This window comes from Macaca nemestrina, chromosome 8 (genome assembly GCF_043159975.1).
Source record: "Macaca nemestrina isolate mMacNem1 chromosome 8, mMacNem.hap1, whole genome shotgun sequence".
NCBI lineage: Eukaryota > Metazoa > Chordata > Mammalia > Primates > Cercopithecidae > Macaca > Macaca nemestrina.
This window is the reverse complement of record NC_092132.1, coordinates 12078791-12100902: the sequence shown is the minus strand read 5'-3', so window position 1 is coordinate 12100902 and position 22112 is coordinate 12078791. Positions and strand designations below refer to the sequence as shown.

At 46.1% G+C, this 22112-nt stretch overlaps 1 protein-coding gene across 1 annotated transcript in view; it reads left to right on the top strand.

Annotated features, from left to right (window-relative positions):
* Positions 1 to 21344, top strand: part of CCN4 (cellular communication network factor 4) — a 41009-nt gene extending 19665 nt beyond the window's left edge. Inside the window, exons 2-5 of the mRNA XM_011760102.3 lie at positions 2740 to 3019; positions 10288 to 10548; positions 14889 to 15082; positions 16935 to 21344. Of these exons, the coding sequence (XP_011758404.1) occupies positions 2740 to 3019; positions 10288 to 10548; positions 14889 to 15082; positions 16935 to 17234 (1035 nt within the window). The 3' untranslated portion in view covers positions 17235 to 21344. The remainder of the gene's footprint in view (positions 1 to 2739; positions 3020 to 10287; positions 10549 to 14888; positions 15083 to 16934) is intronic.
* The last annotated feature ends 768 nt before the right edge of the window (positions 21345 to 22112 follow it).

The following is a 22112-nucleotide window of genomic DNA, read 5'->3' as shown; positions in this document are numbered from 1 at the left end:
CCGACAATCCCCCATCCATCCATTTCACCATTTAACACACATGAAGCCCTACTGTGTGCCCTGTGGTGTGTTTCAGGCGCACAAGAGATGCAAGGCCCGGGCTCTGCCCTTTCCAAGTTCACATTCCAGTGAGAGAGGCAAGGGCAGGGAAGGCTTCCTGGAGGCGAGGGCATCTTTATTTCCTCTGCCAAGAGCATGTCCTGAGTGTGGCTCTCAGAGATGGTCTGCTAGTGCTCGTGAGGCTCTGAGGCTTCTAGACTCATGGCCTAACAAGGAAACGTCTCTCCCCAAAGTCAAAAAGAGGTGTGTGTGTGTGTGTGTGTGTGTGTGTGTGTGTGTTTACTGATTTGGAAATGTAGGGGTTTTCTTGCATCCTGTTGTGTTTTTGAGGAAACACAAACAAGAGCAGGCTGACTAGTGCCTCCTAGGTGAATGCCACCCAGCACTGCCAACCCCGAGAGCTCTCTGTTCCCCACCAGCAAGGCCTTCCGAGGCCACGTGGCCCACAGAGCCTTCCTCCCTGCAGGGGGCCGCAGGCAAGATGTTTTTTGCCATTCTGGTGTCTGGGCCGTAACAGAGAAGCTACCCGTATGTTCCCAGTGAAGACTGGCACTGTGCAGGCACTTTGTGGGGGGCCTGCCCCACCCTGCCCTCACCCCATGGAGTTCACAGGCATTAACCTCCAAACACACACAGATATCTAATTTCTGAGGCTGCCTAGCGACTTAAGGGAAAGCAAGGCACACGCAGGTCAGCGAGTCAGGAGAGTCTGCCCAGAGGAAGGGGCCCCAGGTTAAAAAGATAGGAGGGCCTCTCAGCCACAGGGAACTGCATCACAGCGGCCTTGAAGTAGGGAAAGGGTGGATTTGACCAAGTCCTGAAATTAAGCTTAAAGTCGGGTTTTGTCTGTTGACTTGCAAGGGCTTTATTTATCGCATCAATATTTACTACATTTATTATGCGCCAGGCTCAGAGCCTAGACAGACTAATTCAGAAATTCATCTGAACCACTTTCCTCGTCCCTGGTCCTTCAAGGTGCGAGAGTGGACCCCACTCTCCTGGGCAGAGCAATTACTGCCCTGGTGTTCAGAGAGCTTCCATTCCTCCTTGGGATGCCCAGCACTTTGCACAGTAAATCCCTCGAGTTGTAGTAAATCACCTCTAATACTTGCCTCTCCCATAAGCTGTGGATTCCCTAATCATAGGGACTTTTAAAACTTATCTCCAAATGTCTAAAACTTAAGAGAGACTATGACCTACCTCTGCGAATGTTTGTTGAGTGAATGAAAGAACCCAGAGGAGGCAAAAGTAAAAGCTGTTGCAATGAGAGTTAGGAGATTAATGTGCACCTTGGCCTTGCTGTGAACTGTGTCATCCTGGGAGTGTCCATCTGTCTCTTTGGGTCTTGCTTTCCTCCCCTGAAAAGGAGGAAAGAATTTGTCTGAATAGCTCAGCACTGGAACCTGGTGTTCAGAGTGGAAAGCAGATCTGTAACCCCATAAAGCAGGTTCCTCTGCTTCCAGATGGAGGAAGCAGCCCAGAGCCCAGCCAGCCCCCTTCCCCAGCCCCACAGAAGCCCTGGTTTCTCCCTGCTTACTTCGGAACTCAGGCGTCAACGATGGGAAATGCTGGGCAGGATGCTCCATGGCCTGCCCAGGAGTAGGACTGACTCAAAGCCTGGCTCCAGCCCCCGCTCCTATGTCTTCAGGCGATTCTCTTCCTCTCGTAGACCCAGGTCTCCTTTGAGATCGAGCAAAGGGCACAGATGGGATTCAGGGGGGCAACCAGATGGGACGGCAGGTGATGGGAGCTGGAAATAGTGGCAGCTCGAAGCTTCTGCACTCAGACACCCGGGCATCTCCATCTGCCATTCCTCGGGCCTGGGCAGCTCTTTGGGCCTTGGTTTCCCTTCCCAGCTGGCCTGTTGTTATGTTCATCATATTTGCCAAAATAAAGATGAAGCTGTTGGCTGGGGGATGGGAATGGGGATGCTGGGGAGGAGTGCCAGTTGGTAGCATGGAGTGTGTGTGTGTTGGGTGGGGGGTCTCATTGCCCTGAGAACAAAATAAAAGGGCGCCTCCATGCAGGGCTGGTGCTGGCAAAGGAAGCACAACTCACTCCCCAAGGGCTGGGGCCCATGCAGCTGCCAGGAGCTCTAAAACTGAACACCTGCCGCTGCACCACGACAGCCCTTTCCGGATACTCAGAGGGGAAAAACATAATAAAAGGTCAGCGGGCCGAAACTGGTGTTAAATAGGAGTCCTCCGACTCAGAGAGGCCTTAAGAACTCTTGATGAGTGACGGAACTGGCCCTGCAGGTCCTCAGAGAAGAGACACGGGATCCGAGCCCCGCACAGCCACATGACTCACAGCCAGCTTCCACCTGCTCAGGGCCTCAGCTTCCTCCCTGTAAACTGAGGCCACCTCACTTACCTTGGGGCTGCAGGGACAATCACTCAAGAAAGGAAAGGAGCAGGCGCTGAGGTGGAATTGCGGCCCCGCCGCTGACCAGCAGAGGGATTCAGGCAATTGGTTTAACTTCGCTGCATATTGGGTTCCTCTGTTCTATTTGTTTTATTGAATATAAAGGAGATGTTTGGCTATCAAAAGCATGATAGAAAAAATCATTTTCTGAAAACTTTTTGAACAGTATGAAGACAGGAATGCAATGGCAGGTCCCTTCGGGCATTGAAACCCCTGCCTCAGCAGCCCTCCTTCCCCTCTGCCCTTCCCCTGCAGGCCCTCTCTCCAGCCCCTACAACCATGGACTTTACCCCAGCTCCACTGGAGGACACCTCCTCACGCCCCCAATTCTGCAAGTGGCCATGTGAGTGCCCGCCGTCCCCACCCCGCTGCCCGCTGGGGGTCAGCCTCATCACAGATGGCTGTGAATGCTGTAAGATGTGTGCTCAGCAGCTTGGGGACAACTGCACGGAGGCTGCCATCTGTGACCCCCACCGGGGCCTCTACTGTGACTACAGCGGGGACCGCCCGAGGTACGCAATAGGAGTGTGTGCACGTAAGTGAGTCCCTCCATACCTTCTGACCAGCCCCTTAGCACCCCCAGCTCTGGCCCCAAACCCCCCTCCCTTGGCACCCCTACAGCCTTTCACCTGGCCAGGCTTCTGTTCAGCAGGAGATACACCCCATGGTCAGAGGTCAGAGGCTGGGCCCTACCTGGGAAGGGGAGGGAAGGGGAAGGGAAGGGGAGGGAAGGATGCCTGCACTCATCTCGCCTCCAGAACTTTGCTTTCTGCTTTATTCTCAGTCCTGGAAGCACATTCATGGCTGTCCCCAAGGAAGAGGGAGACGCCATGAAATACCTAAGCCTGGTTTTATTCTCTTAGTAGTAGGACCTTTTAATGAATGCCCGTGGCCTACCAGGACACACCAGCATACTATAGAACTCCAAATATTTTGGTAATATTGTAAATTAAAATAATATGGTTTTAAAAATACAGTAGCCTTGAAAGAATGAAAACCAGTAGCCTGCAGTCATCCCTTCCCACCAGCTACCTACATTTCTCAGTTACTACAGTCATTTTAATTTTCTAGTTATTTCTTCCGATAGCTACTACTATAAAATACACCTTCTGCTATATCTTAATTGCCTTGATATATCAATTTTTTATAATCTATTAATATTCTGAGATAGTTGATGATTTAGCTCCTCAGTATCACCTGATATATCCCTACCTTCCAAATAACATTGCCATAATTTTTGGTTATACAATCATCAGTATTTATAATATTATGACTATGTAAATATTGTTCACTGCAGTATGAGATCATGTACTTGTTTGAATTTCCTTCCTTATGATGCTTTTTGTTTTTCCTGGACTTTCTAATGGCCTTTGCTTTTTCTTTATTCTTGGTCTATTATGATATCCTCCTGTTTGGAGGTGGTGGTGGTTGTTGTTGTTGGTTATTGTTTTCTTTGGTCTTCAAGTGCTCCATCATGGGTATTCTGTCCTTTTTTGTTCCAAGACACCTCCTTTATGAAACTTTCTGACCTCCTGCTTCTCTCTGGGCTTGTACTCCCTTGAATTGTGTAAGCATTACCCAAAATACGTGACTCATCAGATTCAGAGAGGTAACTAGGTATTATGATGCAGCAGCCTAACTTCTGAAAACTTCCACAAAGTCTCAAACCCAAAAGTTCCCTTCTTCCCTTAGTGCTGAATCAAGTCTTCCCCTTAACTATGACTCCGTATACACCCCATCACATAGTCACACACAATATAGTCTCTCATCCTCAGCTAACCATTATATTTTTTGAGGTGGATTGTCAATGAGGGTTATGCACATTGTTTGAAGTCAAACAATTTTATTTTATCTGAACCTCATGGTTAATTTATGACAGTTTCTTCTCTTTTATCATTGGTTCATGCTTCAACTTTCACACCAATCCTTTTGTCTTTGTCTTTCTGTGAATAACCATCCCACTTCTCCCATCTTTCTAATTTTTCTTCTTTTACTGAAACTCATTAGCAGCCACATAAAAGTTACGTTCAAAGAGAACTTGCAGCATCACCTGCTCAGAATCATCTGATGTGTTGGTTATAAATGTTATTCCTGAGCCCCACCCCAGACTTGTTGAATTAGAGTCTCTGGAAGTGGGAATGAGGATCCATTCCTTTAACAAGACTCCCAGATGATTCTCATGCATGCTAAAGTTCAATAACTGCTGCTAATATACTGTCAGTCATCTGTTCCCTCCCCATAACCCAGGTAGGGAAACCTGGCCTGGACTTCTTACACTAGAACCACCTCCAGTTATATAAGCCTGTCTCATAATTTATTCCCCCTGTGAAAACTGTTCTTCAAGGTCATTAAAAAGATAATTCTGTTCACTGCCATTGCACTAATCTCTAAAGCTGTATTGAGATCTTGTCATCTGCCAAGCACCACTCATTTATAGATGTTCTGTCATGGATTCAGAGATTGTGTGAACCCAGAAACTGCCTGTCCTGCCTGCCTTCCCCACTGGTGGCCTGGAAAACCCCCTTCCCTGTCCTCCTCACCCCCAATCTCTGCATCTTAGGTCCTGCCTTGACCCAGTACAGCCCCTTAACTTCCCAACACCATGGGCTTCTGTGTACTTCCTTTCCTTTTATTTTAAAAAAACAAAAACTGTAGGGCAAAGGAGATTCTAATAGATTTTACACTTACCAATGGTTCCCTGTTCATGAAGTTTTGCAAGCAATGAGATAAATGAAACTAACCAGGAGCTATAGAAATTCTCAGAGGCTTCAAATGTTCATGTCCATTGCCAAATTCCAAAAGAGAGCTACCATAAGCTTCATAATAAATTTTTAAAATGTATTTAATACTAAATTTTTTCATTCAGATAGTTTCTCACCCACCCATTACACTACACACACACACACACACACACACAGTTATACATATACACATCACACACATATATGTGCCCACACGTGCACACACACACAACTCACTAGTGCTCTATTGAACATGTTCCCAGAAGTGCTACCATAGTGTCTGAATTCATGAGACCCTAATGCAGGAAAGAAGAGAGTGTGGGGTCTGCAAAAGAATACACCTCTGGGCCAGAGGGTAAACAGAACAAAGGGTTCCTCTAAGAAACAGTCTTTCCGCAAATGGTCAGCTAAGCCAATGGACAGTTCCCAGGACAGGCTAATTCTGTCCTTGAAGATTTGCATGTAATTAGACCAGAACAAGGCAGGTAATAAAAATGAGCAATCGCAACCCTGGCTCATATAACTCAAACAGAGTATGATGGGTACAATGGCAATGTGGTGTGTGCAAGCCCTGGCTCTCAGAGATCACCCTACTGGGCCCAGCCACTGTGGCCAAGCAGAAGAAAGCTAGATCTTGTTCGGCATGCTTAGTTTTCAAGAGAAGCCAGATATATGGATTTGTGTATGATTTGTAAACATTGGCAATAATTCAAAAATATTTTTAAAACCATTCTGTGGGCCAAACTAAATACGTCTGTGGGCAGAGGGTGACCTCTGAGTTACATCGTTTGGCTATTTCAGTTGCACAAACACTACTCAATGTTTAAATGAAGCTGGGTCAGGCCTGAGGGCAGTGTGGTTTGGTGGAAGGATTATGATATTTACAGGCTGACAGGCTTGGGTTTTAGATCCTGGCTCTGCCACTTGCTAGCTACGTGACCACATGCACATCACTTAAGGAGCTTGATAAAACCAACCCCACATGGTTGTTGCAGAATAAATAAGGAAATGCAAAAAAAAAAAAAAAAAGATTGACTGCTCTTCGGCTTGGCTTGCGAGGAAAGTTACCTCAGTCTTATTCACAGTCACCTTTAGAGGAGGGAGCAGGTCCAGCTCCCTCCCCTTCTAGTATGGGCCTAGATTCCCCATAGTGAAGAGTGAGGGAGTAGTAAACTCATGCAGGCTCTTCGGACCTAGACAACTGAGCTGGAATCCTAGCATCATTATCACTCACTAGTACTATGACTTTAGGCAAGCTACTGAACCTTTTAAGTTTCAGTTTCTTCTTCAAGGAAAATGTGACAAAGTTATATCTCTGGGTGGTTTTAATGTCAAGTGCCTGCTACATGGCAGGAGCTGAATAAAGGGTAGAGCTCACCCCAGCTCCCATCCATCCATCCCTCCACTGATTCTTCACACAATAAACATAGGTGAGGCCGCAAACACAAACAGAGCTACAACAAGGTGTGACCCACTGTCCCTGTTGAGAGTGGGACTGACAGTCCATGGGAGGTGTGGGAAGGGAGGCAAAGCCCTGATGGCAGAGCAAGTTGACTTGAATTCCTGAAAGTGCTTCAGTAAGAGGAGAGCTAACTAGATCACACCTGCACTGCAGATCTGAGATTAGATAACAGGTGGTGAAGGAAACCCAACTGGCTTCACCATCTCGCCTTTGATTAGTTGGAAAGTGAATGAGTTGGCTGACGGGACTATCGGCAGCCATCATTCATCCCACTAGCCTGTGGTGGGCAGGCTGGTCAGAGCCATTAGCAGCACCTCACTTCCCCATCCAAAGCTCCAAGGAGAGAGACTGGAGCACCTTCTAGATGCAGTGGTTTTCAACCTTAGCTGCAAACAGGATTCACCTGGGGAACTTTAAAAACACGGAGATTAAAAAGTAAAAATAAAAATTAAAACTACGGAGATCAACAAAGGAAATATACTGACACCCAGGTCCACCCCCGTATTCTGAGGCCTGGCATGAGCATCACAATTTTTAAAAGCTCCCCAGGTTCCCCTGGGGTTCCCGTGTGCAGTTGGTGGGGAGAACCACCGTACTGGGGACTCCAGGCATCCAGCACTGACCTCTCCTTCCAAAGTCTCCACATACAGGGGCAGAGTCCCGGGCTTAGCCCACTCCCTTCTACACACACACACACACACGCGCGCACGTGCACACACACACACACACACACACTCTTCCTGGAGAGACAGCGTGCAGGCAGAGGCAGGGTGACTCAGAATGCAAAGATCAGTGATTCACCCAGCACTTCCTCTGATTTTTTTGCCTTCCTCTGTCCCCTCCTTCACTGGTGTCTGGTGGCAGGAAATGGGCTGTGGAGTCAGGTCCCCTGGGTTTGAGTCCCAGCTGTATCATTCACCAGTTTTGTGACCTTGAACAAATGAATCATGTAACCTTTCTGAGAGCTTTCCTGTCCATCAAAGGAGAAAAATAAAACTCTCTTCATGAAGTCATCGGGAGAACTGAATGAGATAATGTATCAGATGGTGCCTGGCACTAGATCAGAGGGTCAGTTGAGGTTAGCATCTTTCCTTTCTACACCTCCTGCACGGATAACTGCACCCCAAGAGAAACAGTAGCCGCAGCAAAGTTCACACAAACCGGGATTCTGCTTCCCGCTGTGGTCACCTTGGACACGACGCGTCTTCACTTTGCTGAGACTTTGTTTTGCTATATATAAAGACAAAGATGATAATGTGATAGTGATTCTGTATAGAATAAAATAAGTAATGCAATGCACAATAAAGAGTAGAGCTCACCCCAACTCCCATCCATCCCTCCACTGATTCTTCACACAATAAACATAGGTGAGGCAGCAAACACAGAGCTACAACAAGGTGTGACCCACTGTCCCTGTTGAGAGACCCCAGTCCATGGGAGGTGTGGGAAGGGAGGCAAAGCCCCGATGACAGAGCAAGTTGACTTGAATTCCTGAAAGTGCCTCAGTAAGAGGAGAGCTAACTAGATCACACCTGCGCTGCAGATCTGAGATTAGATAGGAGGTGGTGAAGGAAACCCAACTGGCTTTGGGTTTCCCAGTATCCAATCACAGAGACAGTACTTCAAAAATCTTCATGCCTGCTAGATATTAGGATTATTACTATCATTAATAGCCACCTTTAGGCAATCCCTGAAGGACAGAACTGTTGGCCCACTGCAGATTCCAAACTGCTCCTCCTTGGGTGGTCACTCATGATGTCCAGGGCTCTCTGTCTGTATTTCCAGAAGCTGTCCTCCTGAGAGAGCATGGTGTCAAGGGTGACATCTGGCCCAGAAGTCCCCAACTCTCCCCGGAACTCCAAACTGGCATAACTAACGCCACATAGCCACTCGGTTATCAACCAGGCGTCTCGCGCATAATAGAGAACACTTGAGTCCACCCAGCCCAAACCCTGCTTGTACAAGGAGGACAGAGCATCTTCTTCCTTCTTGACTCCTCTCCTCTCCCCCGCACAGCCCGTCTGTCAGCAAGTCCTGGCAGCTGTCCTTCCAAATCTGTCTGGAAGCCGAGCTCTTCTCTTTCTGGCTTCAGACTGCTCCTTCTCACCTGGGTCTCAGGGTGGTCCCCCATGCTACCTTTGCCCTCTGATCTGTCCTCAACTCAGCACCATGAGTGTTCTTGCAAAGCATACTTTTTGTCATTCATTCAGCAGTTTCTTACTGAGCACCTACTATGTGCTAGGCTCTAACAGCTTTGCACCTTCCTCTGAGCCTACAAGGAAGCCTTCTCTGACCTCCTCTCCTTCCCTTTTCCTTCTTGTCTCCCCTCCTCAGACCTCTCCCACAGCCCAGGCTTGCTCCCACCCCAGGTCTTTTTACTTAAGTGGGCCCCTCCCTACCTGGAAAGCTCCTCCTCCAACCCCTGGGTGGGCTTACTTCCTCACCCCCTTCAGGCTTTTCTGAGCATCCTCACCCAGTGAGGCCTTCCCCATCCACCTAATTTAACCCTATTCCTGTTTGCACTGAGAATACTCACCAGCAGCACTAGAGGCTACAGCATTTACCCCAAAATAACTTTGCCACAAAATATCTCACGTTTATTATTCTATTCACATCTGGAATACCAACTTTGAAAAACAAAAGATATCAATCTATTTACAGCATTGTGTTTTTAGTGGTGGTCTTTCCGTTTACAAAATGTCGTAATTCTCGATCACTGAAAATGTCAAATCCTAGAAAACCGAGCATTCCTATGCATAATTCTTCAACAGTTGGCCGGGATTCACTTGATGCATCTGATTTTTCTGAAATAGATTATTCTGATGATTCAGACAATTCCCATGTTAGTTCTGTTTAGAAAGAACTCCAAGAAACAGTTTTTATATTTTATTTTTACATCGAAAATCAGTCAGATTTGCTTCAACCGCAAAAAGCGTGTTTATATAAAATTAAATGAGCTCTGGCAGCTAGCTGAACTTTTTTTCTAAACAGGGAAAGGGTTATTAATAAATTTGCAACTGTCTCCCCACTCCCAACTCCCCCTCCTTGCTCCACTTTTCTCCCAGACGCTTGTGACCGCCAACATTCCGTATGACCTTTCCACAGCATAAGCTCTTTGAGGGCTGACTTTTGTCTGTTTCGTCTGCTATTGAGTCCCCCAGCACCTGGAAGGCTCCATAAATGTGTACGGAATGAATCGAACACGTGTTTCGAAGTGTTCTGGCTTTTCTTTACAAGTCGGTCACCTTCAGAACCATGAGACCTAATGGCAAGTATTTGTCAGTACCAGGCTTTGTGCCTGGTGCTGGGGACCCTGCAGGGAGCAAGTCCCTCGGGATGCTGCATCCTTCCACTCCCTAGGTGCTGGCTGAAGCTATAAAGGAACTCCCGTACTCCGTCTGCTGAAGTCCCACCAAACACTCAGCCCTGCCCTGTGCACTCTCACACCTCCCTGCCTTTGCCTTAGTGCCTCTGTTCCTCCCCCATGCTGGTAGCCATCCCAGGGATTGGGGCGTGGTCCACATGGAGCCCCTATAAAGGCAGCTGGGCCGGCCAGGGGCATCAAGGCCACTGGACCTGACCCGCCACCTGTGTTTGCAGAGGTGGTCGGTGTGGGCTGCGTCCTGGATGGGGTGCGCTACAACAATGGCCAGTCCTTCCAGCCTAACTGCAAGTACAACTGCACATGCATCGACGGTGCAGTGGGCTGCACACCACTGTGCCTCCGAGTGCGCCCCCCGCGTCTCTGGTGCCTCAACCCGCGGCGCGTGAGCATACCCGGCCACTGCTGTGAGCGGTGGGTGTGTGAGGACGACGCCAGGAGGCCACGCAAGACCGCACCCCGTGACACAGGAGCCTTCGGTGGGTGTGGGCCCGAGTGGGCTGGGGGCGGGACCCTACAAATGGGTTGTGGACCCTCCTGGAGCTCTGACCACCATAGAATGACTCATTCCCCAGTCCACTACTTACTAGCTTTGTGACCTTGAGAAAGTCATACCTCCCCTGAGACCGTACTGCCCCATCTGTAAAACAGAAATAATCCCATCTGTCTAGTCTGTCCTATGGGATCCTCCCAGCATAAAATGAGGAGTGCTTTGTAAAGAACAAAGCCCTAAAAGTGCAATCCATTATTATCCTACTAAAGCATTAGGGATGGGTGGTGGAAGAAGGGTAGGTGTGTGGGTACCTGAGGAGAGGAGGCATGAGCAAGACGAGATGGGTCTAGTAGAAGCTTCATGATGACTTGAGGCTTCCCCCTTGCTATGAAGATGGGTGGGCAGGTGAGATTTCAGCCAGGTAAACCGGTAAGAGGAAGCCCTGGAAAAGGAGGGTGGGGAGGGGCCCGATTGTTTCACTGCTGCTTACTGGAATGTAGCCCAGGGCCATACATTTAGCATGTACCCAATTAATGTTTGTCATACTGGTGGGTGGGTAGATGGATGGATGAATAGATAGATGAATGGATAGGTGGGTGGATGGATGGATTGGTGAAGAGATGGATGGATAAATAGATACATGAATGTATAAATAGATGGATGAGTGGATGGATAGGTGATGGATGGATGGATGATGAATGAATGGGTGGATTAATAGATGGATGGATAAATAGATAGGTGGATGTATGAATAAATGGGTGGATTGATGAGTTGACAGATAGATGAATTGATGGATAGGTGTATAAATAGATAGGTGGGTAGATGGATGGATAGATGAATAGATAGATGTATGAGTAGATGGATGGATGGATGGATGGATGGATGGATGGATGGATGGATGGATGGATAAATAAGTAGATGAGTGGACAGATGGATAGATGGATGGATAGATGAATGGATGAACTGATAAATGGATGGATGAATGGATAGATAGATGGATGTATAAATAAATGGATGATTGGATGGATAGATGATGGGCAAATAGATGAATGATGGATGGATCAGTTAATAGATGGATGGATGGATGGCGGATGGGTGGATGGATGGATGGGTGGGTGGGTGGATAGATGGATGGGCTAATAAGGATCTGAACTAGGGTAGTGGGAATAGAGGCAGCGAAGAAGGAACAGGCACAAGAGGCATTTCTTCAGTGAGACTGAAGGTCTTAATGTCAATTTAACACATGGGGTGAAGAAGAAAGAGAGCCAGAGGCTGACTCCCAGGGCTTGGCATTGCCTAGGATCAAATACAAGAGAAGAAGCATATTTGGGCCAAGGGAGATCTACTTAGTTTGAAACAGACTGAATTTAAGGCAGAGTGCCCTGTCCACGGGATCTTAAGAGGAGCTTCCAGTTTCTCTTTATGAGGAGGAAGGAGAGGAAATAGGAGAGCTCTGAAGTCATCTGCTTGGAGCTGCTGGTGGTGATGGCTGGGATGGCCTGAGGGTAACATGCAGAGTGAGAGAGAGGGGGCCTGAGGCAGAGGTCTGGGAATGCTGACATTTGAAGGGTGAAGAGGATAAGAGGAGGCATGGGGAAATCAAGAGGAGGGTTGGAATGTATGAAGAAAACCAGGAGCATCTGATGCCATGGCAGGCAGCAGATGAGGACATTTCTAGAGGAAAGTGCTTACCAGACAAGCAGTAGAGAGCAGTGGAAAAATGGCAATAGAGTGAGAGTTCTAAGGGTATTGGTGGGTTTTCTTTTTAATTATAGATGCTGAAGACTGCTCAGGTACGGTGTGGGGCAGGATTTCTCAAGCTCGGTACTGTCAACATCTTGGATGACAGAATTCTTTGTGGTGGAGTTGTCATGTGCATTGGAGGATGTTTAGTAGCAATCTAATGCATGGCTACTAAACCCCAGCAATCTAATGCATGGCTACTAAACCCCTGGGCTCTACCCACTAGATGCCAGTAGCACCTTCTCCCTCAGAGGTGTGACAACCAAAACCACCTCCAGACATTGCCAAATGCACCCTAAGAGACAAAATTGCCAGGTGGAGAAGCAGTCATGTGTGGATAGGAGGAGACGTGGAGGACAGTTTTGTCCCCAGCAGCCCCAGGGCAGCAAGGCAGCTGTCCCACCACCACCTCCCCAGCAGGGCCGCATGAGGGTCACGGGGGAAGCAGGGAAGCAGAAGCTGTCTGTCCATTGTGTGTGGCCCAGTGACCCCGTGCTGACTGAGCACAAGCAGAGCCCCTGCCTAGCAGAGGTGACCCAAAAACCAAAGCTTTTATCCTTCTGGGCAAATCCCTCCCCACTGCCTCCCAAGATGCTTGCAGCTCCAGTTCCTGCCAGCCCTGCCCCTCCTGTCCTTGGATGCCTCCCATTTCATTCAAGTCTCACCCTCTCTCACTCAGTGATTCCTGCATTCGTTCATCAATATTCTCTGCACACCTATAAGCTTGGAAGAACTGACTTACCTTTCCTCTTTCTCCTAATTTTAGTTACATTTCTCTTCTTTTCTGTGTTTATCTTTTCCCCTCTCTTTCCCTCCCTTCATTCTTTTTATCATTTTTATTACCTTCCCTGTTTCTTTCTCTCACACACACACTCTTTTCTCTCTCCTCCTCTCCTTCTTTCTCTCTCTTTTCTCTGAGCTTCCATCTGTCTTTCCATCCCTTCCCTCTCTGCCTGTTCCCTCCTCTCCTCATGCATAGGTGTGTTTGGATGGGACAGGCCTCCTCTCCTCTGCATCTTGTTCCATCTTTCTGTGGGCAGTTCTCTGTCTTAACAGCTTTTAACCTGCTTTGGTCTTGAGTTCACTACCGTTTTCCATTTTTCAGATGGTTAGAGAGCACCTACCATCTTCTAGACGCGGGAGATACGTGCATCAATAGGACCATCCAAGAGTGGGTAGTTGAGTTGGCTGATAGTCAAATGACCACACAGACTCACATTAACTAAGGGCTTTAGCTTACTAAAGGCCAGGAACAGCTTGGGTGCTTTCATAGGCGTGAAGTTGTCTTTTCTATCACGATATGGGAAAGAGATGCTATAGCCAACCCCATATGCAGGTGGGGATCCTGAGGCAAGGAGGTGTGAGCTAGCTTATTGGAAATTACATAGCCAGCAAGTAGCAGTGCTGCCAGTTGAAGAGTGTATGTCCTCTTTTTCCCTTTTTTTTTTTTTTTTTTAAACAGAGTCTTGCTTTTTAGACCAGGCTGGAGTGCAGGGGCATGATCTCGGCTCACTGAAACATCTGCCTCCCAGATGCAAGCAGTTCTTGTGACTGAACCTCCCGAGTAGCTGAGATTACAGGCTCATGCCACCACACCCAGCTAGTTTGTGTATTTTTTAGTAGAGATGGGGTTTCACCATGTTGGCCAGGCTAGTCTCAAAACTCCCGACCTCAAGTGATCCACCTGCCTTGGCCTCCCAAAGAAGCCCGTATGCCCTCTTAACCACTATGCCCTCGGCATCACTGAAACAAAATGTTAGGTGCTAGGATGTAGCTACTTGCCTTTGAACTTCCCCCAAGTAAACTTTATCTCTGCAGAGGCAGGAGAATGTCTTTTAAAAGTCTTATTTCCAGCCAGACGCGGTGGCCCATGCCTGTAATCCCAACACTTTGGGAGGCTGAGGTGGGCAGATCACCTAAGCTCAGGAGTTTGAGACCAGCCCGACCAACATGGTGAAACCTCATCTCTACCAAAAATACAAAGTTAGCTGGGCATGGTGGCCCATGCCTGTAATCCCAGCTACTTAGGAGGATGAACAGGAGAATAACTTAAAGCCCAGGACGCAGAGGTTGCGGTGGGCCAAGATCGCACCATTGCACTCCAGCCTGAGCAACTCTATCTCAAAAAATAGTAACAATAATAAAATAAGTCCTATTCCCAGCACCTGGCAAGATGTTTGATGCATACTCAGTAAAAATCTAAGCCCTATTATTGTGTTGCCAGCCCCATAGGCAGCTGTTATTGTTCTAATAGGGAGAAAGGCCCAGGGTGGGTTATCTAAGATCACACAGCTTGTAGGTGATAGAGCAGAATTTGAACTTGGGTCCACCTGTCTCTAAAGAGGGGTTTCCTCCCATGCTCTGCTTCTCTTGATCAGAAAAATACAAGGAGCTCAGAACATGTCCTCCACTCCCTGGGTACCTTTGCTGGTTAGAAGCCAACTTGTTGTCCTGTGGGGAGGGACAGCCAATGTCTCTCTGTTCCCCTGAGTTCTGGGGACCCCAGACCTTAGTGTGGTGAAGGTGAGGGTTGGGGGCTGGTAGGAGCTGTAGACTCATGCAGATTCTGGTCCCCACACACAGATGCTGTGGGTGAGATAGAGCCGTGGCACAGGAACTGCATAGCCTACACAAGCCCCTGGAGCCCTTGTTCCACCAGCTGCGGCCTGGGGGTCTCCACTCGGATCTCCAATGTTAATGCCCAATGCTGGCCTGAGCAAGAAAGCCGCCTCTGCAACCTGCGGCCATGCGATGTGGACATCCGTACACTCATTAAGGTGGGTCCAGAGCAGGGGTGGACGTCTGGACTTCACAAGCAGACAAATCCGGATTTGAGCCTGGCTCCTGAACTTCCTCGTGGGAAGCATTTGTAAAGTGGGAATATTGTAAAGTGGGAACAGTTAAGCTCACCTGGTAGATCTGGTGTAACAGCTATTTGGGATAATGCAGGTCACCAGATTGGTGCACTGTGAATTTCACTCAGTGGAAGCTTTGGTAGGCATCATGTTATTAGAATCAGGATCACTCCAGGAAAACCTCAGGGACCGTCAGGAGTGGTCTTCTATAATGATTCTGAGGGATCCTTACCAATTTCTATCCTCCCTTCACTCCCATGCCAGCCCACTCACACAGAGCAGCCACACTGGGTGATATAGGGAGCACTAAATGAGGCTCAGGACCCCTAGAGTCAAATGTCTACTTGCATTAATTGCATGTGACTGTGGCCAATCTCTGCTCATCACTGAGCCCCCATTCCCTCATCATTAAGATATTGGAGTTGATCTCTGAAATCCCTTTCAGCTTTAAGAGTCCAAGATAATTAAAATAAAGCATCAAAGAAAATTGGGCCACATTAGCCTGAGCTCCAGGTTCAGAGTTAAAAGTGGATCTGATTTATCTAATTCAAGTCTCCCTCACTCATGCCTTAGGAGTGGTCGGTCTTTTGTCACATGAAAATCAAAGCAAACAAAACAAAAAATTCAACAGTTATTCCATTTTTGGAATGCTGATGGTTTCTTAGGGATGTTGAGGCCAGGGTTGCCTCCAGTGTAAAAAAGGCAGCACGGCTCCCTGTGATCCTCTTCAGACATCCAACATCACTGCTCATCCCCTAGACACCTTCTCCAGTCATCTACATATTGATCAACTGGATCCATTTTTCTTCTTCCTTCTCCTTCTTCTCCTCTTCTTTCTTCTTCTTCCTCTCTGATTATTTTTCCCTGTAATACTAGCTTTTGTATGTTCTGCACTTGGTATACAGTAAGCATTCCATAGACATCTCTTAACTGAAAACATACATGGAAAATGTACCAGCTGCAGAAGAATTAGAGAAAAGGTCCTAAGCTGAGTGAGATGGCTCTACCATTACTAGACCAGATAATTCAAGTCCAAGCCAATTTTGATTTCTAACCAATGTTTTTCCAGAATTATATACCCTCAGAGGGTTTCCCAAATTGGGAAGATTCATGCCGCCATACAGCCTAGATCTAGCATGGTGCTGTACACAGTAGACCCTGAGAACCCTCAATCCAATGGGTTTACTCTGTGCCTACTCTGTACTAGGCATGGAATTATACCACAGAGACACAGAAAGAACAGCAAATCTCAAGTGGCCCATAGCCCAGTGGAAGGTAGAGTTACCTTTTAATAATGTAAATCCATTTGAATACATTGCATATTAAAGGTGTGTGTGAAAGACCACGAGAGGCAAAGGCGGGCAGGGAAGTTAGGGCAAAGCATGTCCCCTGAGCATGGAGTCCCGATGCCAGTTCTGCCACTAGCTAGACAGGGGAACTTGCTTGGATGAAGGAGCTACACAGGCTCCCCATGTTGGTGAAACCACGATGAACGGCCATAGGCAAGACAAAAACGCAGGACAAAAGAGAAAGTGCAGGCTGTGAGATACAACCCAAACAAAACATGTTCCTCTGTGGTCTTCCATTTACCCCTGTGCAGTACACTGGATCTCACTGTGTTTGCTATTGTCCCTCCTTGCTTGAGGATGCTGTGAAGCTGAAAGTAAGGTGGAATGCTCCCACATAGTGAGGAGGGAAAAACGGGGCTCAGGGGAAGAAGGTGATTGTCCATTCTCTGAGCACCCCCACTGAAAGTGCCTTTCCTTTCCTTCAGGCAGGGAAGAAGTGTCTGGCTGTGTACCAGCCAGAGGCATCCATGAACTTCACCCTCGCCGGCTGCATCAGCACACGCTCCTATCAACCCAAATACTGTGGAGTTTGCAGGGACAGTAGGTGCTGCATCCCCTACAAGTCCAAGACCATCAACGTGTCTTTCCAGTGTCCTGATGGGCTTGGCTTCTCCCGCCAGGTCCTATGGATTAATGCCTGCTTCTGCAACCTGAGCTGTAGGAATCCCAATGACATCTTTGCTGATTTGGAATCCTACCCTGACTTCTCAGAAATTGCGAACTAGGCAGGCACAAATCTTAGGTCTTGGAGACTGACCCAATGCCTGTGAAGCAGTCAGCCCTATGGTCAATAACTTTTCACCATTGAGCCTTATTTGGTCAATTTCCCACTCATTCCTAGTTACCCCGATCTGGACCCTTGGCCTCCTTTTCTGTCTCTAACCACCCAAATGACCCATGATGGTGCTGCTCAGGCCCATACTATGAGTTTTCTCCTTGACATCATTCAGCATCTACTCTAAAGAAAAATGCCTGTCTCTAGCTGTTCTGGACTATACCCAAGCCTGATCCAGCCTTTCCAAGTCACTAGAAGTCCTGCTGGATCTTGCCTAAATCCCAAGAAATTGAATCAGGTAGACTTCTAATACCACTAATTTCTTCTTTAGATGCCAAACCACAAGACTCTTTGGGTCCATTCAGATGGATAGATGGAATTTGGAACAATAGAATAATCTGTTATTTGTAGCCTGCCAAGAGGTACTATAATGGGTAATTCTGACGTTAACACACGAAAACCATCCTGATTCCAAATATCTGTGCACCTCAAGGTCATCGAACATTTGCCAAGTGAGGTGAATAGTTGCTTGATTTTGATTTTTAATGGAAAGTTGTATCCATTAACCTGGGCATTGTTGAGGTTAAGTTTCTCTTCAACCCTACACTGTGAAGGGTACAGATTAGGTTGATCCCAGTCAGAAATAAAATTTGATAAACATTCTTATTGATGGGAAAAGCCCCCAGTTAATACTCCAGAGACAGGACAAGGTCAGCCCATTTCAGAAGGACCAACTGACTCTCACACTGAATCAGCTGCTGAATGGCAGGGCTTTGGGTACTTGGCCAGGCTCTTCCTTGAATCTTCTCCCTTGTCCGGCTTGGGGCTCATAGGAATTGGTAAGGCCTCTGGACCGGCCTGTCTGGCCCCTGAGAGTGGTGCCCTGGAACATTCCTCTACTCTTACAGAGCCTTAAGAGACCCAGCTGCAGACCATGCCAGACCTACTGAAATGACCAAGACAGGTTCAGGTAGGGGTGTGGGTCAAACCAAGAAGTGGGTCCACTTGGTAGCAGCCTGGGGTGACCTCTAGAGCTGGAAGCTGTGGGACTCCAAGGGCCCCCGTGCTCAGGGCACATCTATTGCAGAGACTCATTTAACAGCCTTTGGTTCTGCTGACCAAATGGCCAGTTTCCTGGTATGAAGATAGAGGTTTACCAGTTGTTTAGAAACAGAAATAGACTTAACAAGGGTTTAAACCTGAAGAGGTTGAAGCTAAAAGGAAAAGGTTATTGTTAATGAATATCAGGCTATTATTTATTGTATTAGTAAAATATAATATTTACTGTTAGAATTCTTTTATTTAGGGCCTTTTCTGTGCCAGACATTGCTCTCAGTGCTTTGCATATATTAGCTCACTGAATCTTCTCAACAATGTTGAGAAGTTCCCATTATTATTTCTGTCCTTACAAATGTGAAATGGAAGCTCATAGAGGTGAGAAAACTCGACCAGAGTCACCCAGTTGGTGAGTGGGAAAGTAGGATTCAGATAGAAATTGGACTGTCTTTATAACCCATATTTTCTCCCTTTTTTTTTAGAGCTTCCAAATGTGTCAGAATAGGAAAATAGGAAAACATATGGGAATAAGTGGCTTTTTTTCACTGTCATTTTCCCCTCTTATTGTCTTTCTAGCTCCTTTTTAAAGGACAAGAATATCTGATTTTCTGATAATTTAGGCGCTTAAGTATCAAAAAAACATGGGACACACAAAAATCCACAAATCCCCTATAGCTTCTCCCCTCTTTCCCATCAGAACCAGCTCTCATCACACATTTAAACGATGATTCTGTTTACCCAGTGCTGCATATTGAATGTTGTGTAGTTATTCACAGGGAATTCTGTGCAGTGTGCAGAGAGATTCCTAAACAGGAAAAGGACTGGGAATATATCCTCCTTACTATGACCTCCCCAAAACCTAGTCCAGTGCAAGTCATACAGTGGCGCTCATTATATACTTGATGAATACGGGAAGCTGTGCATGTGTTCCTGCTTTTATTCGAAGCTCTCTTCTTCCAAAGTGACATGAAAATATAATTTTAACAGTCAAAATTTTATATTAAGTGCCTTAGCAAAAGAGACATTTAATATTTTAAAGAAATGTGCATGTATATATACATATATTTGTATATGCATATATAAGAATTCTTGTATAAAGAGAATTCACCCCATGAATGATCTCTTCGGTAAGTCAGTGTGAATCATATTAGATTTTCTTAGAGTGAAAACACCTGCCATCTACAAATTACAAGGCTGGATAACAGCTCACTCCATTTGAAATTCAGTGGAAACCTAAGAGCTAGGTTCTTACTGAATTTGCATCTCAATTTGGGAAACTGAACTTAGCTTTCAAAGATCATAGGAAGTCGGGTTGGAGAAACTAGGGATTATTCTGGCAATGGGTGGAAGAAGGTGGTCAGAAAAACCCAGTCGCCACTGATTTTGAGAAATGGAACTATCTTATGCAGAGCGCAGAGGGCAAGTCTTAGACCCATGGGTTGAAGTCATGGAGAAGGAAATTTGGATCCAACGTAATGAAGCTCTTTCTAAGTCAGAATTTCCCTGCAATGGTGTGGCCGGATTCAATAAAAATTAAGAATAATAAATATAATGGAAAAAATCTCCATTGATTGTTTACTCGGTGCCAAGCACTATGCTAAGTTGTTCATTATCTTATTTAATTGTTACAGCAATTTTGAGTATGCATCTCTTCACTATTTTATAAATGGAACATCTGGGACCCAAAAAGTTAGAGCCCAAACACCGGCTTATTCTATCAGTCCCTGCTCTTGCAGAGGCCTCTAGAAAAGACCTGAATGACTCCTATTGGAGAATCATATCTATAAGGGGCTTCAAATAGACCAAATAGATCATCACCTCTCTGGTCCCTTGTTAACTATATGTTCTGAGACAAAGAAAAGGTACCCTACGGTACCTACGGGTTAGTTAACCTTGGCTGAGGAAATTTACATTAGTACTTAGAGTGAATTACTCAGGTGTGCTTAGGTGTGCAAAAGAGAGGGAGATTTGAATTCACCAAATTAAATCTTGCTAAACCTTATTATAAGCATTTGATGAGCGCTTAGCATACACCAAGCCTTGTGGAAAGTGCTTTCCTACCATATCTCATTTAATCTTCACAGCAGACCTACAGAATATGGCACTATCATCTGAGTCTCACAGAAGTTTAATAGTTTACTCAAGGTCTTACCAGCTAGTGAACAGCAGACCAAGACTGGAAACCCAGGATAGTCCGATACCTGAGCCATCTCTTCTTGTGCTATGCCTAGTTATTCTGTCCCCAAATCAGAAGGCATGACCTTTATAAGAGGCACTTTACTGACAATAGCTGCAATTTTAACTTTGAAAATGATTCAGAGTTATCAAAGATAGTAGACTCAAATGATATGATTGTCTGTAATCTCGCTAGCCTTGTACCGTGTGTCTGTAGCAATTACAGGGAAGTAATCTAGCTCCTGACTACTACGTTGAACTATGTCACTGCTTCTCACAAACTTGTCTTGATGCAAAGCAGCCACAATGTAAACCCTGCATATCTGGGAATCATAACAGTCAAGTATGTATCTCTGCGTGTGTATATATGTGTATGTATATATCTATTTTCAAACTGTGATTTAATATTTAAATATTCCTACTGCCATTTTTGTGACTGAAAAACTACACATGAGGAAACATCTTAGAATTTTCCAATAGAAGAAAAATAACACTTGGGCAATCTGTCATGTTTCACAACAGTCCTCATTTTTCTCGTGATTTGTGTAGTGGGGAACGCGTTTGCTCAGTGTGAAGGCTTTCATTGCTCAATTTCTCTGTGTAAGGCTTTTCTCCTTAAGGGAATAAACCATCCGCAAAGTCACGTACTGGATTTGGTGGCTTCTCTTGTACCTGCAGTTGTTATGAGACAATGATGGAGCATTGAGCACGTTCAATAAATGTGCAGATGGTGGAAACGAGGTCCCAGACACTTTATACAGTGACATTAAAATGGCTAAAAAAGTTTGGAAATGGGTTTAGAAACACAAAGTTTAGAACTCAGAGAAGACAAGGGCTGCCAATGTATCCGGGCTGGAAGACACCTCATGTAAATATAAAGTGAAACTTTTGGCGTTCATTCATTCACTCACTCACATATTCAGTGTCTTTCTACATCTCCAACGAGACTGAGTACTGTGAGGTCAGGGACTGTAGCTGCTTCCTCTGAGCCTAGCTCAGAAGCAGGCACATGTCAAGAACTGAGTAAGCAAGGATCGGATGGATGGATAGAATATCTATTGCCAGCTGCCTTAGGAACCAAGAGGAGGAAAAAGAAGCATAAGGAAGGGTGCAGATGCAATGGAAACAGTCCTGACTTTGGGACTCAAATGGACCTTGATATCCTTTTTTCCTTACTAGGCCCATCTGAGCCTCAGTTTCTCCAGCTGTGAGATGTAGAAAATGATTGTACCTACCCCTCAGTGGGATGCATATTTCATACAAAATTGTAAAATAGAGCTTAGAATACTAAGCACTTAATAAACTTAGAACATTAAGCACTTACTAAACACATCTATTATCAGCTGAGTTTCTTCATAAACTGGGGGTAATCAGCAAGGCTGCAGTAAGAATTAATGTCAATGTGTGTGTATATTTAATTTATTTAGTCCTTATTTAAAATAGCAAATGTAAAGAAAACTATCTATACTCCGTTATAGTGTCACTATCTATACTCAGTTGAATGCTCTTTTACCTCAGCCATAGACTGCTGAGCCCCTTAATTTTTTGCTTTTTATGTTTTCATGTTGTGCTGTCACTTGATTTAAAACCCAGCTTC